Source organism: Ostrinia nubilalis, chromosome 1 (genome assembly GCF_963855985.1).
Source record: "Ostrinia nubilalis chromosome 1, ilOstNubi1.1, whole genome shotgun sequence".
NCBI lineage: Eukaryota > Metazoa > Arthropoda > Insecta > Lepidoptera > Crambidae > Ostrinia > Ostrinia nubilalis.
The window spans coordinates 15,797,046-15,816,055 of NC_087088.1; the positions used below are offsets into that span (position 1 = coordinate 15,797,046).

Consider the following 19,010-nt stretch of genomic DNA (forward strand, 5'->3'; position numbering starts at 1 on the left):
GTACTAAAATTATTTCACCAATAAGACGATATGTTAAATAACCAGCCATTGATTTATCATTTCAGGAGTATTTCATACATTTTCCGGTAGATACCTACATGAAGGCCCTTTATTAAAAGGGAAGGGAATGTTGCATCTCCGCGCACGTCGACTTTGATGCCGTCTTATTCCTTCATAATTAAACAAAATAAAACGGTCCTTAATTTAAAATTGCATAAAAATTGGGTACCTAATCGTATACAGCAGTGGACTATCGGCTAGTGGTCTTTCGGCTGAAACGAACGAACGAACGAACATTATTTGGTGGGAGTACAGTACAATATTTGAGTCAAATTGACTGAATTTAACAATAACTGACCGGTCATTTATGGTTTATGACAATCGTGACTGGTCAGATTCAGTCATTTTACATCTCTATGTTAGTGTATCAATTCTAGACCCAATTCACCTGTCACATATTTCAGTGACCCAAAGTATTTATCGCTTGTACCAGATCTAGTATTACGCCAGTATTAAGTCACAACACAAGCCAAACGGCCTGTAAACACGTTATTAGTAAAAATATCGTCCACCTTGACCTTGGCTCGTGTCAAGAAACAGTTAAATTTATTCGCATTCCATGTTATGTATTTAACGAATTGATTACTTCCCTGTGTATTCAAATGATTTAATACTTAAGCCCACCCATGCACTTAAAGGTTGTAGGAACAGGTATGGCCAAGGTTCATCGTCTTTGAGGGTCCACGCATTTTTATATCCATATCCGATATCTCGATTTCAGAAGATGCATCGTTAATTATGTATCATCACTGTTATGATCACTTTTATGATCGATTGGTCGATTTATGTCATAAGTTTAATACATAATTACCTAATAACCCTGTAACTACATACGTTTCAGAATTATTTCCTATATTTGACTAACATACATTCGCCGCAGTTTGTTAATAGGCGAGCAAAGACGCGTGCTGTGTCGTGTTTGCTGATTCAATTAGACGTTTGCATAATCGTGTAGAGTCAATCTTGTGATGTTGTATAATACGTGCATTATTTGTCGCAATAGCTACACTTCAGCATTTTGAAACGTAGAAAATGAGCACGATCCAACTAATAAACCCAATTAAGAAACTTGGCATTAGAAACTTAAAACGAGAAAGCCCAGCACCCAACGTTTCTAAAATAATTACTAATATATCAAAGACAGCAAAATAACCATCAGACCTACTTGACCTTTTTTATTTTCTAACAAATCACAAGGAGCTGGTTACGGGGCTATAATTTCCTATGGTTACGGCATGTCTAACTGTAACTGAAAGTGACAATTTCCGTGCCTGTGTTGCATGATTGATCTACCTTCCCCCCTCATCCTGAGAAATGGGACAATGTAGGTCAGTGGCACGCCCACCTGGGTCTTCCCTGTAGGTGTTTTCATATAAAACACGGATGGCTTGAAGGCCCCGGATATTATGTCAGCCAGTCTTCTAAAGTGAGGCAACAATCATGTCATCGAATGTCAATACATACATTTTCTAGTGTTTGATTTTGACAACAGTCAGAATGTATGGAAAAACTGAGCCAGTGCAGTTAGTCTAGTTCTGAAGTGCCTCACTTTTCTTGCGCTTACTCGTTGTTAGGTGTTATAGTTCTATTGATTTTGTCCAGCACAAAGCAGGTATTTGTTGGAATATTTGTATTTATAATCCTCAATAGGAATGAGATATTGCCACAGATCACCTAAGTTACTTAAATACGCTTTGATTTATTTTATCAGTGACCTACGTTGATATCAACAAAGGTCCATGTTGCTGGCTTATTTATTCACTATAACTAAAAAGGTACATGGGAATAATGCCGTTAAAATCTAGGTCAGTTAGGGCCGCGGCTGATGTGGGTCTTCCCAGTCAGCAGAACTTGTCAAACATAGTTAAAGAACTGACCAAAAGTTTGTGATAGGTAGCATTTGTTGTACCTTTACGTGATTAGTCTTTTGTTTGTTGTATCAATCGAAGAAGATTTCACTCGTGTCTACGATTTGAGATATATCCCTCTTGTACAGGCGTCTTGAACTTAGATTTTTATTCTTATAGACCTAGTTAACATCATAAAAGCAAAAGAAAACCTATGTTACCGTCATAGAACGCACGTGGAACTGTGTCATTTCCCAACAAGATGACGAAAGAAAGGAGAGTTGGTTGTGTGCTCAACAGAGGGCTCTACAAGGCACTCTACTCAAGATGTTCCCGTGGAGTTTATTCCTATGTAGTGCCTACAGAGGTGAAGACGTAGAGTCGTTACTTGAATTACGACAAAATAAAGTTTTCTACGAGTATAGTTTGTTAGGTGTATGACTGACCTTAATACTTTGACACGTTTATTTATTCCCAGTGGGGTAATTAACATCACTTTTATGAGCTGGCAAAACGCGACCTCCCATAGATTTTATTAGTCTATGACGTCACTAATAAAGTTTTCAATGTTACTACTAAAAATCTAATTTTACAGCAATTCCTGAAAGTCGGCCACAAAATAATTATATCTGTCACATTTCTCTAAAAAATCTTTTTTATAGCTTATTGCATTTAATATATCTATCTCTGATTAGTGTCGCTCGAGCGGCCACTCTCTCGGCACATTGTAGCGACTCAGTTCCAGTTATTAAATGGAAAATCTAGACAGCAGCTGTAATTCTATGCTTCTTGTATTTCTAACGCGATCGTATTCGTAACTCAGAGAAAGCCGCACATCACAAACCAAAACTAATTGCCAATTAGTCCTTGTTTATTTAATCTAAATTCGCGTTGCCATAACTTACGAGATAATTCATTACTTTATTGGCGTTAATGAAGTGAGAAAAATGCAATTACAATACCAGAGATAAAAGCTGTTTAAAAAGCAATTGAAAATAATGACCATTTTAAAGCAAATGTCGAAACCTCATAAAATTCATTTTATTTTTGCAAGAGGCTTTTAAAACGCACTTTTACACGTCCCAGTATTAACCCTACCACTGCTTCGGGACAATAAATGGGCCAGTGTTGAGAAGAAGCAGCACAAGAAAATCACACAAACATTGCTATGAGGTCTCAGTGCGCGTGGACGCACAGGGTGACACAATCACAGAGCTATATTCAACGCTGTGCGTTCGATTTGCTGCTTCACTTAAGCAAGTATCGTTTGTGAATACAGGCGTTAGTCACTATAAGCCCCAAGTGTACTAATATTACAGCATCCATCTCCTGCCGTGATATTTTAAGACGGCTCTCGTTATGAATCATCTGCCGCTAAAACTGTAACGGCAATAAAATTAAATGTCAAAGTTGATATGCTCCTTCAGTATGTCAGTCACGATTCGACGCGCGGCAGACCGACAGTCGCCCGGGGCACAGCTCAAATATAACAGTCTAATCATAACCACAATCATAACTATAATACTTACTAGAATTAATTAATTAGAGATTATTAAAAATAATTTTAGAACAATCTTTGTTAAAATAAAAAAATCGATAAATAAGGGCTGATATTTCAATAACTTTTAACTGTAGAATAAGTTTGGCATATTGACAGTTTCAGTATGGGAAATATGTGAAAAAGGACAAGTTTATTCTTCAGTTAAAAGTTAACTGATGATTGACAAATCAGCCCTAAGTCTAATTATGTATTTATTTTCCATACAAAGATACTTAAACGCTTAATCTTTTTCGTTTCTAATCGGATTTCAGTACTTATTTTACAGAAATTCTAGTATTTAACTAAAGTGTTTGTTTAATAATCATTTTATTTAGTTTTCATCCTCTTACTGTACTAGCTGATCTCTACCAACTACCGTCGCTTGTATATTTATGGCGTACATTGCTAATCCCTGCGCGTACGCAGAGCATCCGCGTTTATTTATTCGTTAAAGGTAATTAAGTACAACAGGATGACGCTCATTGTCGTTTGCAGACGTTCCTTCTTGGAACATGTTCTAAACGGATTAGTATTATTTGTGCATACTTATTTGATTACGCTATGGATATTGAAGGTAAAATGTAAAAGTTAATAGAAATATAATAAATAATAATCATAGGGGTACGCTATGAACCCGAATAAATAGATATTGTTACTAAACGCAATAAAGTAGGAAATTATATAACTATTGATCGTAAAATTATGTAAAGCGTGAAAACAAGTTATTACTTTAAGTACCTACTAAGATTACTTGTAGTTCTTAAGAAAATTCCAGACTCGGAATGATGAATACATTGTTAATGTTTTCATCGAGTTCATATCATCTTGGAATTACTTATTAGGTACGTTACACTGCAAGTTAATTTTTTTATTAAAAGTGACTCATCAAAAATTCAAAATCGCAAAAAAATGTAGATGAACATCATAATCGCTGAGAAAAAGTGCGCTTTCTAAGCACGTGAAGTATTAATTTGTAAACATGCAAGACGCGCACTTTCGGTTTTCTAATTATACGTAGTTGGGTTAGAATCACTCGATAATCTCCAGTGACGTGCAAAATCTCGAGTGCCCACGTTAGTGATTTTATCGAACGATAAAACTTCAGTTTTGATGCAGATAGTAGATAATTAAGGAATAAAAATGTATTCAAACTTACTTATGCCAAAATGACCATTATGATTTATTGGTTTTATTTCCTTGCTGATTTGTGAAACATCCAGGCTTACCGTAAATAATTAACCTCCAAGTTTTTCAGTACTAAATTACCTAATATGTATAACTACTCAGGTTATTTAGTATTTACTGTATATGAAATACAACAGTTTTAAAATTTAATTGGTTTTTACTTTAATAATTACACTAGAAGAAACAGAAGATAATTATCTAAAATAACCGTAATATTAAATCTCATTGCTCACATCTGCCCCTTATCTGTGTAATTATAATCCTAACTAAACTATCGCTGCAGTAAAAAATGCCGTGCCACTTACCTCGTTCAGTTACTAAACGTTGCACGTAATTGGCGACTCACTCAGACAATTGGATTATTGTACACCAGTAATGTCGGCAAAATAGTTGCGTCACACCGTGACACCCTTTGTGTACTTTTAAACGGGAAAGCTCTTGGTGTACGCTGACCTTTAGAGCCGTGCATGATGGAGTGAGCTTGCATAATACCTCCTTGGCTTGGATTAAAATAGGTACTTACTGATTAAAACGCTTCAGGTTTATTTGTATCTTTGTTACAATTTTGTCTTGAGGCAAAATTATTACTTTTGACTGTCTACCGGAACGTAACAGTAGGTTAGTACCTACCTAATCATTTTGTTCTAATTCCGCATAGTACTGTCCATATGTACAGTTAGACAACAGACAAACAAACGATTACTTTCTCATACAACAAGATAACATTACGCTATGCTGTTCTGCTTTAGAGAAACGGTCACGAGTTAGAAAGTGAATTCGGCAGTCCGGCGGGCGTGACCGTGGGAACTGGTGACGTCACTCTACCTAAACTGAAGCAGACGTTCTTATATTTTTTGGAGCAAGACACCTTTTTGCCGATGGAGTTTTGTAGAAGGCATTGCATTGTAACAAAGGTTAAATAAACCTGCCGAAAAGGTTAAAGCTTTTGGATAAAAATCATAAAGATATTGACTTAACCATTTATTTGTTACATCAACAAGAGTTTATTTATACTCACGTTTAAAACGCAATCAAAAGTCCATTGTGAAGTAACCAAAAATTGGTATCATCATCGTAAGTGTAAATTATTCTTCCAATATATTTTCGATCTGTAGATTCACTTTATTTTCACCAATTAAACACAACTCAAGTCTCTTGAAAAAATTATTTTTTTAAGATTATACCGGATAAATAAATTATAATTACATTAATTTCCTATTACCTGACATTTAAAACTATGAAGGAAATAATCGCGTGAGCGAATTTAGTAAGGATATCAGGTTTTTAACTTCCAGTGACATTTCGATTTAATCGCATTACACACATTTATGATAGTATTCACATTTGCGCAATCAAAATCAAATCGAAACCAACCATTAAATTAACTGTTTAGTACGAAAATTGGAGTTTAGTTTTTATCCAATTTTCGAAAACGGAAGTCTATAACTTTAAAAAAAAACCGACTTCAAATGCGTGAACACAAATAATACCTATTCAACAAAAAAATAATCGTTCAAATTGGTTTATAAACCGCGGAGATATTGCGTATAAAAAAGTTCATCCCCAATTTTCCACCCTTGGGGGTTGTTTTTTTTATTATTAAATTTAAATGGGACCACCCTTGAGGTATGTATTACCTATACGCCGAAAAAAGATTTGTTCAAATCGGTTCATAATTGGCCGAGTTATCGCGTAACAACATAGAGTTATTAACCAATCAGGAGTAGCAGCGCGCGTTTATTTCCATACAAAAAATTTCGCCATTTCCTGAGGGGGACGAGGTAATGACATTTGTGTAACAGCTGATGGCGCTGGGACACTATCGATATTTTTGTCGATGAGAATCATTGCTCTATGGTTCATAGTCTATGGTTTTTGTTTTAAATAATATGAATTAATTTATTATCATAAGGAAGATTCAATGTTTCAGATCTCTATTTACAGGAAAATACGCAGAAGTTTGGCATTTCTTCCTTAGCACCAATACGAATTGTGAAGTTTATGAGTTACATGAAAAAAAAACTAAAAAGCCATTTATTTATGCAAGTAGGGCTTTTAAAAAGCAATTTAAAACGTCCCAGTATTAACCCTACCACCATTACCCTACTACCCATGAAATAGGTACCTAATATTTATACAACGTGTAACCTTTTGATATCCCATTACTTTAAGGGTTTATTCTGTACATAAAAATAATTTATAATGTCCAAGAATCATGTGTCCCAAAATGCATATTTTCGAAGATAATATCATCATTTTTAGTTCTTAAAATGTCACCGCTATGACTGGTTTTTATAATTGCGACGTTTAAATAATTACACTAGTACATACCACAGTACAGTAAGTGTAACCGTTCCAATGCAATATGCGCTTTTATTTTGTAGGAGATAAACACGATTTTTAAGTCAACATGTCGTGAGGTTTATTTGTGTTCATAGTTTTCATTGATTAGTTAGATCATTCATAATTTAAAAGAAATGTAACGGTGTTTTACATAATAGTCGTATTTTTGGCGAATGAATTTGCATAAAAATTGAAAATGAAAAAGAAATAATGAATTGAAAAATATTAAACATGCCATTCGATCCTATTATGTGATCATAATGTGGCCCTAGAGTTATGGGATATCAAAAAGAAATATTTAATTATTTAACTATAAATGTTTAACTTCTGATTTGGTTAGTGAATTGGCTATTTCGAAGAATTTACTAGGAGATTTAAATCAGGAGATAACAATACTACAGTCCACACTAAAAAGAGAGGTCGGCCCACAGAGAGCGAGATAGAGATAAGTATAAGTAGGTATTTGACTCAAGTTTTTGTTCCAAGTCTGGCCTTCATTTTTATCTTTAGCTTCATGGGAGTGGAGTGGCGATGTGCAAATAAGGGAATCTGTTAAAAGTTACCGTAATCGGGGCTCAGATTGGTTATTCAAAAACTTTTCTGCTCTGCTCTGCCTTAGTGTAAACCGGACCTTAGAGGATGAACAGAAGGTGGTATTTGGAGTACATTTTAATTCTCTTTCAATATTCAATATTGAATTTCGACGTTGAGAAGGGTAGCTCAACGTCGAAATTCAACTTTAAAAGATGGTATGGAACTCTGTTTCAATTTTCTTTTGTTCGGTTTATACGTAAAATTATTTACAGGAGAGAAGTGTGACTCTTACATTTTTCTAACAATACATTTACCAAGTCGATGTCGATATCGATATTTCATATTGTGCTGTACCACACTAAAATTTCCGCTGGGTGGCCAGCGTATTGAAATAAAAATGTACACTTTTGGGTTACCAAACACTGACCGTTATGTAATAATGAAATAGGCAGATTCGACGAACATTGTTTTATTGTATTATTACAAACGTTTGGACATAGGATTTATTTACATTAATTAATTAGTATATTGACCAAATAAAAAAAAACAATTATTTTCCAAATACTTACTTCCTGCCAATAGGTAGGCAGTATCAAATTTTTAACATAGAATTTCGATTATATTCGTAAGTACACAATTCTTAAAAATATTACAAAATTAGGAATTTGTGCTTTCCAGTGGCAACACTTCTTGAAATTTAGTTTTTTGCAAATTTAGTGTATTAATTAATGTAAAATAAATAAAATAATATTTACTGATGGAAGGTAATATTGTCCTTTTCAAGATTTGAAGTTTCAGATCTCTTTTTACAATAAAATACACTGCAATTCACTATTTTTGTCTCAGCACGTTACTCATCAATAGCGACATTTGGAATATGTCATTGGTGGCGCTGCAACTAGTTTTTATAAACTGAGTGAACCACTGGTCTACTTACATTGCTAGAGGGGATTGCCTGTCAGTTCCACTCCTGGGTTAATAACTCTATGCGTAACAAACATAGAAATAAATAAATAAATAAATATCTTTGGACAATCTCACACAGCGCCATCTAGCCCCAAAGTAAGCAATTAATATGCTTGTGTTATGGGTGCTAGCTTAACGGATATACTACTTATATACTTTTTTTTTTAAATACATACATATTATACATAGTAACACCCAGACCCGTCACAGAAATTAAAATTCATCATTTCAATTTCTGCCCGGCCGGGAATCGAACCCGGGACCTCTCGGCATAGTAGTCCGTTCTGAACCACTACACCAAACGGGTCGAATTGAGAACCTCCTCCTTTTTTTGAAGTTGGTTGAAAATGGGGGCACGCTAGCGCCACCTGGGGGCGTTAACGAGGTAGCGACTACTTGATGTCGATCCGCCGGTATGAGAAGACGCTTAAAACTGCCATGCAGCTATTTCTGTTTATGATAAACGTGGTAATGAAAGGTGCTTTTGAGATTGAACTTGATACCTTTCAAATTGAACAAGGTACTATTTGAAACGCCCTCACGCACGGCTAAAATAGCACTCCGTGCTCAACATTTTGTAATAAGTCGCTATTTAGTGTTTAACAATAACATAATTATTAATAGTGTCTACAACATAAAGTAGTAGAGTATGCGCTTTAAAAGCATAGTAAGGCAGATTTCGTAAGAATAATTGAACTAATTTATGTAACTAGATTTTATATCATTACAAGTGTAAGACTGGTTGAGAGAAGATGGTTTAATAAACACCTCAGAAGAAGATCATCATTTGTATTGATTCATCCTCAAGACTCAACTTACTTCATGGCGACCCTGCCAGGATTAGATGACAAACAATTCAAATTACTAGAGTCATAATGATTTATTAACACCACTATTCCTCACACGAGCAACCATGACAACACTCATCAACCAGGTGCCACTAAGTAGGTTACGCCTACGCCCAGGGCGCGAGACCGTATGAATATGCACCGCCATAACGACAATCGGCCGACTTTTATAGACCAATAACACACCTGGCCTCAGGATTTTAGGTCAAAGTAATAAAAGGATAAATTGGTAACAGGCTCTTGTGTATTATTGGAATTTTAGCGTGGTAGAACTAAGTAACCAAGGAGCAAAGTAGTGAAATAAATATTGGATAGGATACCTAACTAGGTTTTTTTTAAACAAACTTAATAGAATTTCTGTGATCGTTCTAAATAACATATTTTATTTTCAACTAGCTTCAGCTAGCTGCTATTCCTTCGTTAATCATTTACGTAATAAAATACATCCCATCCCTTCTGGAAAAAGTTCAACACACACAGTGAAATAATTTTTCAAAATAGGTGCAATACTTAGTCCTGAAGATTACCACCACCACCCTTGCTATCTTTTAATTCGATGTAGATTAATGCTCTCAGAGATTATCATTTTGGCAAAACGTCCACTGTCTTTCAATGCAGATTAAATGCTTTCAATTTATCGATAAAATGCCGCTCATATTGTTTTTAATTCTGTTGCTCCAACGACTCTAACCAAATCCTTCTTTCCAGACGGGGTCAGGCAAAACTTACACCATGGGCAGCGGCTGGGAGGGCGAAGGCGACGGCGACGAAGACCGGCGCGGGATCATCCCGCGGGCGATCCGCGACCTCTTCGCCGGCGCCGACCAACGGGCCGAGGAGGCGCGCGCGCAGGGTCACCTCCCGCCAGAATTCTCCGTGCAGGCGCAGTTCATTGAGCTCTACAACGAAGACATTGTGGACCTACTCGACCCGGCTAAAGACCCGTTCGCTAAGGTAAATGATTTTTTTTAAGAATGTTAGCAATAGGGCGAGGGCGATGAGGACTCTGCGGGATCATCCTGCGGGCGATCCGCGACCTCTTCACCGGCGCCGACCAGCGGGCCGAGGAGGCGCGCGCGCAGGGTCACCTCCCGCCCGAATTCTCCGTGCAGGCGCAGTTCATTGAGCTCTACAACGAAGACATTGTGGACCTACTCGACCCGGCTAAGGACCCGTTCGCCAAGGTAATTTTCTTTTAAAGAATATTAGCAATAGAGCGAGGGTGATGAGGATCGGTGCGGGATCATCCCGCGGGCGATCCGCGACCTCTTCACCGGCGCCGACCAGGGAGCCGAGGAGGCGCGCGCGCAGGGTCACCTCCCGCCAGAATTCTCCGTGCAGGCGCAGTTCATTGAACTCTACAACGAAGACATTGTGGACCTGCTCGACCCGGCTAAAGACCCGTTCGCTAAGGTAAATGGTATTTTTTTAGAATATTAGCAATTTGTTAATACACTCTACTTACTGATAACGCCTCGTGGTAAGCTTAGGATTCACCACAATAGTCCAGCGGCGGAGTTCGAACCCGCGTTTCTCTACCTCTTTCGCTTTTGCTATTATGCGTGACGTGCTTAGATCCTTATCACGTCATAATAGCCGAGATTAACATAATGTTTCCGCGATATCTCTCCCGATGAAAACTACCTACAGCCACTAATTAGAGCCGTCGACCAACCATGCAAGAAAACAAACATCGTTGCCTAATTACAAGCACAATGTAAATGAATGCAGATGAATTAAAAAAGTACATTACTGATGCCCTCTACGCGCAAAAATTCCAGAGCGCATACACTCGGCGTCAAAAAAAAAAACGCACCACCCGTGACTAAAACTTTCAGGCGTATGTATCCCCACTTCCCACCAATATTGAAATCATTTGAAAATTTTGAAAGCCCAGTTCTAAACCTGATTTCATTACAGGAAAGGTTAGTACCCTAAAAATGGGTCTTTACAAGGATTCAGTATTGCTTCTTAAAGCGTCAGGTAGTTCCAATATTAGTAGAGCACTATGTTTGTGTTAGAGAACAATCTGTAAAGTTGTTGTCGTGGGAGGTGCGATTTTTTGATGCCGGGTGTATTTTCACGCGTATGATTTCGCTAGCTAATATAAGAAATATTAGACGTTTATTGATCGTCTGAACTTTAGTCGCGTTTTACGTACATTATCTGGTCCTCGCGTCACCAAGAAGAATGTTGCTGGCTCTTAAGAGTACATCTTCATCAGCCCTATTGCATCTAGTTCCATTGTGGCTCAAGGCTGTAGAAAATTAAGCCGTCACTGTGGGCGGGCAGTTTTAATTAACAGTAGTACGGCGGCCACTCGACCGTGGTATCGATGTACCTACCGACTGTCATTATGTCCTTTTACATTTTTGACTTGGGGAAGTAATCCATTGAGTTTTAATGCATTTTAACCTCAGGATTATCGTGTGTTGTTTAAATAAAAGGCCAAGTTTAATAAAAAGCTTAAGATCAGCGTTTATGTAATGTAAATTAAAACTTGGCATTTTGTCGAAGATGTCATGTTGTCCAACAAAATAAACAATACTTAATAAGAGTTATCATAATTCCGTTGAATATGTCGGTAGCACATTTCCACGACGAAACTATAACGAAACAACTTTAATATACATATCGGCGTTTACTTTCCCTTAAAGCAACGTTTTGTGGTGAGTGTGCTATCGGCGTAAGTCCACATATCTCAAGTGTCATATCCAACAGAGTCCACATATCTTAAATGTCATATTATTATCCAACAGGGCGCGTTAAGGATAACAGAAGACGGCTGCGGCGGCGTCCGCGTAGTAGGTGCTTCCATGCGGGCAGTCCGCAGCATCAAGGAAGCCCTCGGCGCCCTTCGCGCTGGAGCCCTAGCCCGGACTACGGCGGCCACCAACATGAACTCATCATCCTCACGATCCCACGCCGTCTTCACCCTGCTAATGAGGCAGAGGAGACTCGCTGCCGATCTGGAAGTCACCGAAAAGGAGGTCGACGCGGAAGCGCCGGAGCAGTTTGAAACGCTGACGGCCAAGTTCCACTTTGTTGATCTGGCCGGCTCTGAGAGACTTAAACGGACAGGTGATTTGACTGTTTACTTTGTACTAGCTAGAAATTTTGTGCGTGCGGAAATTATTCTCCAGTCCATTGTCATGTAGAGCTTGCACTTCAGTCTATCTATCCGAAATAAAGTGGACAGATTTTAATTTAGGTATTATATCCTATCAAACAAAGACATGATAGAACAATACAAAGAAACTGCACAAATATGCATGATTTAAATCTACCAATGAACATTTCAGTTAAACAAAGCAAGAAATCCTTCAATTTCATTTAATTACTCTGCAATTAATTATTCTGCAAGTGCAAACCGTATGCAAATCGCGTTACATTCGTTAGGAAATAAGATCTATAGCAGACTTTAAAAAACCTCTCACGATAAATAAATACTTTGAATGAGATGGCACTTCAGATGCAAACTGATTTGCAACAACAAGAGAATACTAACGTTCATACATTTGCATAATATTATGTCTATTGTAAACTTGGCCCACATAACTGCGTGCCTCATTTGCATAGCGCGCGCTACGCAAATAACAACCATGGCAATCAAAATAACAACAAACTTATGTTTGCATCAAGAAAGTTGTATGGAGTAATGATTGGGATAATGGTTCCTTTTTCTCCATACTTATTTTATGTAATACTATCTTGATACTCGTATTACATATTAATTTGGCTTTTAGGATTTCTGTTCTGGTATTTACAAGTTAATATTAATGTTGGAATTTTAAAATACCAGCACCGATACTTTTTGTGTAATCGTACGCTGATGCGATCTATCACAAAATGTCAAAAATCCTTTATAGATTTTGAACCATCAACTTTTGTTGACAGCAAGTTGTAGGTTAAGACCTGACTTTAAGTTACAACTCTGCTGTCGACAAGACATCATGCTGAATGATGTCCACCAGTTGGCGCCACTACTTTAACCACTAGCGAGTGAGGACCTTACTCTACCTGACTCCAACTGGTAAGGCCAAACACTCTTTTATTTAAGCTTTTTTTTATTTTATTTCAGGGGCCACCGGTGAGCGAGCCAAAGAGGGGATATCCATAAACTGCGGGCTCCTGGCGCTCGGGAACGTCATATCGGCCCTCGGAGACAAGTCGCGGAAAGTCCTGCACGTGCCCTACCGAGATTCCAAGCTGACGAGGCTGCTTCAAGACTCGCTCGGAGGTAATAACAGCAGAAACTGATCTCGAATTTTAGACGTGTTTTTGAAATTGATTTAAAGATAGAAACAGAAATAAATTATCAGATCCTCCATAATTTATATGGATAACTAGCAGCCGCCCGCGACTTCGTACGCGTGGATCCCGTTTTACCCGTCTTCATCTATCTTACGCGGTTTAGATTTTTTCATACAAATGTTTTTTCCCGCTAACTCCCGTTCCCGTAGGAATTTTGCAATATCCTGTTGTAACTAAGCTTTAAGTTTACTAAGGTACATGCATGCCAAATTTCAAGCGTCTAACTTAAGCGGTTTAGATTTTTCATACAAAAGGATTTTCCCGCTAATTCCCGTTACCGTGGAAATTTCGGGAATTCCTTTCTTAGTGCACCTCTACGGTACCTAAGCTACGTCCCTTCCAAATTTCAAGTACCTACGTTTAGCCGTTTAGGCTGTGCGTTAATATGTCAGTCAGTCAGTCAGTTTCTCCTTTTATATATTTAGATAATAATTAGAAATTATTACGTTGCAATTTTTTTAAATTTTGGGATCCATGAGAAAATCTACCAAAAATAAATGAAAGCAGCAAAACAGATTCTTGACTGGTTAAGCTTCACATAGACGATTTTTTGCGAACATTATGTTCTAGAGACTAAACAGCAGAAAACTTAACTCATACTCATTTTAATATAATTCAATCTAATTATTATCGTTACTAAGCTTGATAAAACTCGTATTTTCCTCAGGCAACAGCAACACAGTGATGATAGCGTGTGTGTCGCCAAGCGACAGGGATTTCATGGAGACGCTCAACACATTAAAGTACGCGAACCGAGCTCGGAACATCAAGAACAGATGCGTCGTCAACCAAGACCTCACGTCGCGCACCATCAACCAGCTGCGGCAAGAAGTGGCGCGGCTACAACTAGAGTTGGCAGAGTATAAACAGGTACGGGGAAACATCTTCTTCAGGTCATTTAGTCTTCATCATAGAGCAAGACTAATTTACCAGAGGCAACTGGAGGATAATGCTTCCCCACCGAGCTCGGAACATCAAGAACAGATGCGTGGTCAACCAGGACCTCACGTCGCGCACCATCAACCAGCTGCGGCAAGAAGTGGCGCGACAGCAACTGGAATTAGCAGAGTATAAACAGGTACAGGGAACTAACACAATCATCATGTCTGATCATTTAGTCTTCATCATAGAGCAAACTAATTTACCAGAGGCAACTGGAGAACAATGCTTCCTTACTGAGCGCGGAACATCAATTACAGATTCGTCGTCAACCAGAACCTCAGAAGTAGAGTTGGGAGTTCTCATCATCATCGTCAGGTTATTTAGTTCCGCCGCTAGATTAACAAGACCCACTCTTATTTTCCAGACGAAAATCATAATAATGTATTATTAAATGCTATAGAAATGTAAAATAAAAAACATTAAGCCTCCCCAACCAATCTGGAAAGGGAACGAAGGGAATCGTAGTATCCACCATATATGATTTTGTTATCATGAATAAGCGATACCGAATAAATATTTTTCTATTTTATAGGGTAAACGCGTGATATCAGAAAACGGCGAAGAAGGCTGGAGTGACGTGGTTCAAGAGAACGCGATTCTAACCGGCGAGGTGGAGGCGCTCCGCAGACGCGTGAAGGCCATGCAAGGCACCATCGAGCAGCTGTCGGCGCGGAACAGCGAGCTGGCCGCCGAGAAGGCGCTGGGCCACTGGGCGCCCAAGGACGCCAGCCCTGATGCCACGGACTGCTCGCTTACCGCCCTGGTCCAGGTCAGTTAGAGGAATAAGGCTGGAGCGCGTTGTGCGAGGAACCCCGAAGTGTAGGAGCTACGAAGACGTGAGAAGATGGTGCCTGACGCCTGAGACTGCTCGGTCTTCGCCCTGATCCAGGTCAGTCAGACGTGGTGCAAGAACGCGATCCTAACGGGCGAGGTGGAGGCGCTCCGCAGACGCGTGAAGGCCATGCAGGGCACCATCGAGCAGCTGTCGGCGCGGAACAGCGAGCTGGCCGCCGAGAAGGCGCTGGGCCACTGGGCGCCCAAGGACGCCAGCCCTGATGCCACGGACTGCTCGCTCACCGCCCAGTAGGCCTAAGATGCGCGCATCGACAATGACATGATATGATAAGACAATTTTCGATCACGTAGATAATTTTATCATTTTCCCTAACATGGGACCATCGATAGAAAAGTCTATCGACCGCTATCGCGTGATAACCGAATTGTTGCCATATTAAGAAAAAATTGCGTTATTATGTTGGCCAACCTTGAAATATTTTAGCTCATTCGTTCAATCTCGTTCATTTCTGCTACTAATTCGGCTAAAAACACATATCTTAAAGCAGTGAGAACGTCATTAAAAAAAAGTTATGTCAATTTTGTTGACATTACATGACTGCTTGATTGTATTTGTTTGTGTTTTTAAAATTGTATTTTTATGTTTCCAGTCTTATTTTTAATATTTCTAAAGTACGGAAAATATCAAACGAAGAGATAACCAAGTTAAAGAAAAACAATGAAGAATTCCTAATCATACCGATAGTATTAAAGAATGAAGTCTTCAAAATTAACAGAATAACCGAACTCCACTACCTACCCCATAATGCGAGGTTTACAGTAATTATTCAACTTACATGAAGCAGTCAGAAAGTTTATTGAGATTTGAGAAATAAAGTTACACTCATAAGTAGCAAAGTAAGTACCTAAAGTCTAAAATATTAGCTATACTCCGCAGATCTTGATTTTCATAAGTAACAGCACCGGAGAAAAGGAAAAATATCTTTATTCCTACAAATAAGCTTTCACCTTCTTTCCTATATTTATTTCACATAGTTCTTTCACCGTGTAATAATACTGTGATTAATATTTTGTATGTAAACTTAAAATACAAATAGGATTAAGTAAATGTTTCTATTTATGAACTGTTTATGTAATTGTAATATTTATAATTGTGTTTAAATAATATTCTTTCTTTTTTCAGACAGTGGATGAAGAAGTGTGGGATTATGAGTGATTATTTCATTCTAAAGCAGACATAATCAAGTCTTGCTCAATATCATGAAAATTTACAATAACAATCAGCAAGAAAAACTTCAAGGGTACTGGCTAGGCTAACCAATTCATGGAATTCTGTTTGTATTTGAAATTATAAATAGCTATTGTAAAACAAAAGTTTTCCAAATAAAGATTTTGTAAATAATGGTTGAATTATTTTGAAATTACACTGCAATAATGAATTTATTGCCTGCGTCCAGCGCCTTTCTGCTACCATTATGATGTCGTCGGTCCACCTTGTGGGTGGACGTCCCACGCTGCGTATTCCGGTACCCGGCCTCCACCCCAGAACCTTGCTGCCCCATCGGGCAACATGGAAAGCATTGGGGGAGGCCTAAGTTCAGCAGTGGACGTCCTATGGCTGAGATGATGATGAATTTATTATAATGGAATAAATTGTACAAGATTATCATCCTGTCACATTAAAGCCCTTAAAAAAGACCACATGGAGGAATTAGACTGATAGTAATGTGGAATGTATGTATGGTATCACCATCAAGTTATAAAATTAGTAAAATTCATTTATTCTCATTGTTATTATAGCAAGTTTGATTACACATCCCACCCAATGCTAATTTCTGACAATGACCTTGCCACTGTTTGATGTAGGTAGACACAAGAAGCTCGGTCACCACATTCCGCGCCATTTTCAATAATTTTACAAGATTATGTACAGATGACAGTAGGTACTTAAATCAAGCTAAACACTGTGGGGTATCTCACGACATTTGCAACTTAATATGTATTGTCTGATGTACTGTTGACTGCCTACCTAAGTAGGTAAGTAATGGTTATTTTACAAGGTAGGTAATGTAATAATTAATATGTGGGTGGGACTGTGGGAGCACTAAGATTTTGCAGCTAGCGATTATAAACTGTCGCAAGATTCGCCTCACACTGATAAACTCTTGAACTAGAACTCAATCTCCACCTAGAAGTAAAAGTATCACAAAGGTGCTAGATTCCTTTCTTTGAATTTTACTAGCCTCAAATTAGTCGTAAAATGTCATTTACCATTATAAATGATAAATAAATAGAGTTAAAGTAGCTTGCAAAAAAGTTAATCTCCTATCGTCTTGCTATCGTGGGCAAGGATCGAGGACGATAAAAACACCACATCCTATCCTATCGTGATGTCAAAATATGATATAGTTAGCGCTTCATGTTAGGGCTTGCCAGGTTTATCACAAAAAAAAAAACAAATCTATCACTATCACATTTTGACAGATGACATGATAATTTTCGGGGTGCCATGTTAGCGCCGGTAGATAAAACGATATAGTGACGTCAAAATCGATATAACGCCGCGATAGCAGTTTATCACGGCGCGCATCTTAGCCCTGCTGGTCCAGGTCAGTCAGAGGAAGAATGCTGGAGCGCGTTGTGCGAAAGAACACGATTCTAACAGGCGAGATGTAGGCTACTGACACGTGTGAGGACGCCAGCCCCGACGTCTGAGACTGCTTGCTTTACCTGGTCAAGGTCAGTCAGAGTCAGGACGAAAGCTGGCGCGCATTGTGCAAGAGAACGCAATCCTAACTAGTCACTCGCTCGCTAGTGGCTCGCCACACTGCTGGTGTGGTGGTGGCGTCAGCGTCGCGCTGTCACCGTCGCGTTAGTTGAGCGTGATTTCTAAAGCATTTTTAAGCTGACTGTCATCTACTCTTTTTTTGCTCTTTTAATGCTTTGCGCATACCTACTGGCCGATGGGGACTGTCAGTAGGTTATGTGGGACTCTCCGACGGTGTCCTCCGGGGCCATTGAAACGAAGCCGCAAGTTATTGTCCTAAAATTGGACATTCGTCCACGGCTCCGTCTCAAGCTACGGCTCGCTCTTGGGGCTTCGAGGGGAATGGTGGTTCCCCTCGGGTCCGCTAACGGCGCACTGGACACTGGTGCTTGGTCATGATCTTTACCAGCTGATTCTATTTGATCTCCTCTCACTCAGGGCTACGTGAGCGAGATAGAAGACTTGCGAGCACAGCTGATGGAAGCGACGGCTCTGTACGAGGCCAGCCGCCGCCGCGAGCAGATGGTGGGCCGCACGCGACACGACTCCGTGCACGATACGTCCTCCGTCATAGACGACGCCAAACGGGAGCTCTATAAGGTACAGTTGGGCTTCTTGTCAAGTGTTTGCTTTCATAGGTTGTGTCGGTAAAAGTATTTTTATGTAATTGATCTTTATTCTCATATATCATTAGCATTTAGTATCTTTAAGGTGTAGTCGAAGTGTTTCACTTTACGAGCTCCAATTACTTTTAAGTTTTTTTGCACTATTTTAAACAACTTTAAATTAAACTTGATAGGGGCATGTTTCTAACAGCAAATGCAAGCTATCGCACAGGATTTCAATTCGCATGTTCCATTTCAATGTCG

General features: G+C 38.8%; 1 protein-coding gene and 1 long non-coding RNA gene across 2 annotated transcripts in view; both read left to right on the plus strand.

The window, feature by feature from the left end:
- Window positions 1-10,281: 10,281 nt before the first annotated feature.
- LOC135076810 (kinesin-like protein KIF21B) overlaps window positions 10,282-19,010 on the plus strand; it is a 50,525-nt gene continuing 41,796 nt past the window's right edge. The window contains 8 exon segments of the mRNA XM_063971261.1: window positions 10,282-10,299; window positions 10,382-10,507; window positions 10,539-10,736; window positions 12,083-12,404; window positions 13,405-13,563; window positions 14,305-14,507; window positions 15,112-15,348; window positions 18,580-18,741. Of these exon segments, the coding sequence (XP_063827331.1) occupies window positions 10,282-10,299; window positions 10,382-10,507; window positions 10,539-10,736; window positions 12,083-12,404; window positions 13,405-13,563; window positions 14,305-14,507; window positions 15,112-15,348; window positions 18,580-18,741 (1,425 nt within the window).
- LOC135074030 (uncharacterized) lies at window positions 15,658-16,776 on the plus strand. Its single transcript, XR_010257736.1, has 2 exons — window positions 15,658-16,271; window positions 16,558-16,776. It is a non-coding gene; the product is annotated as an uncharacterized LOC135074030 (long non-coding RNA).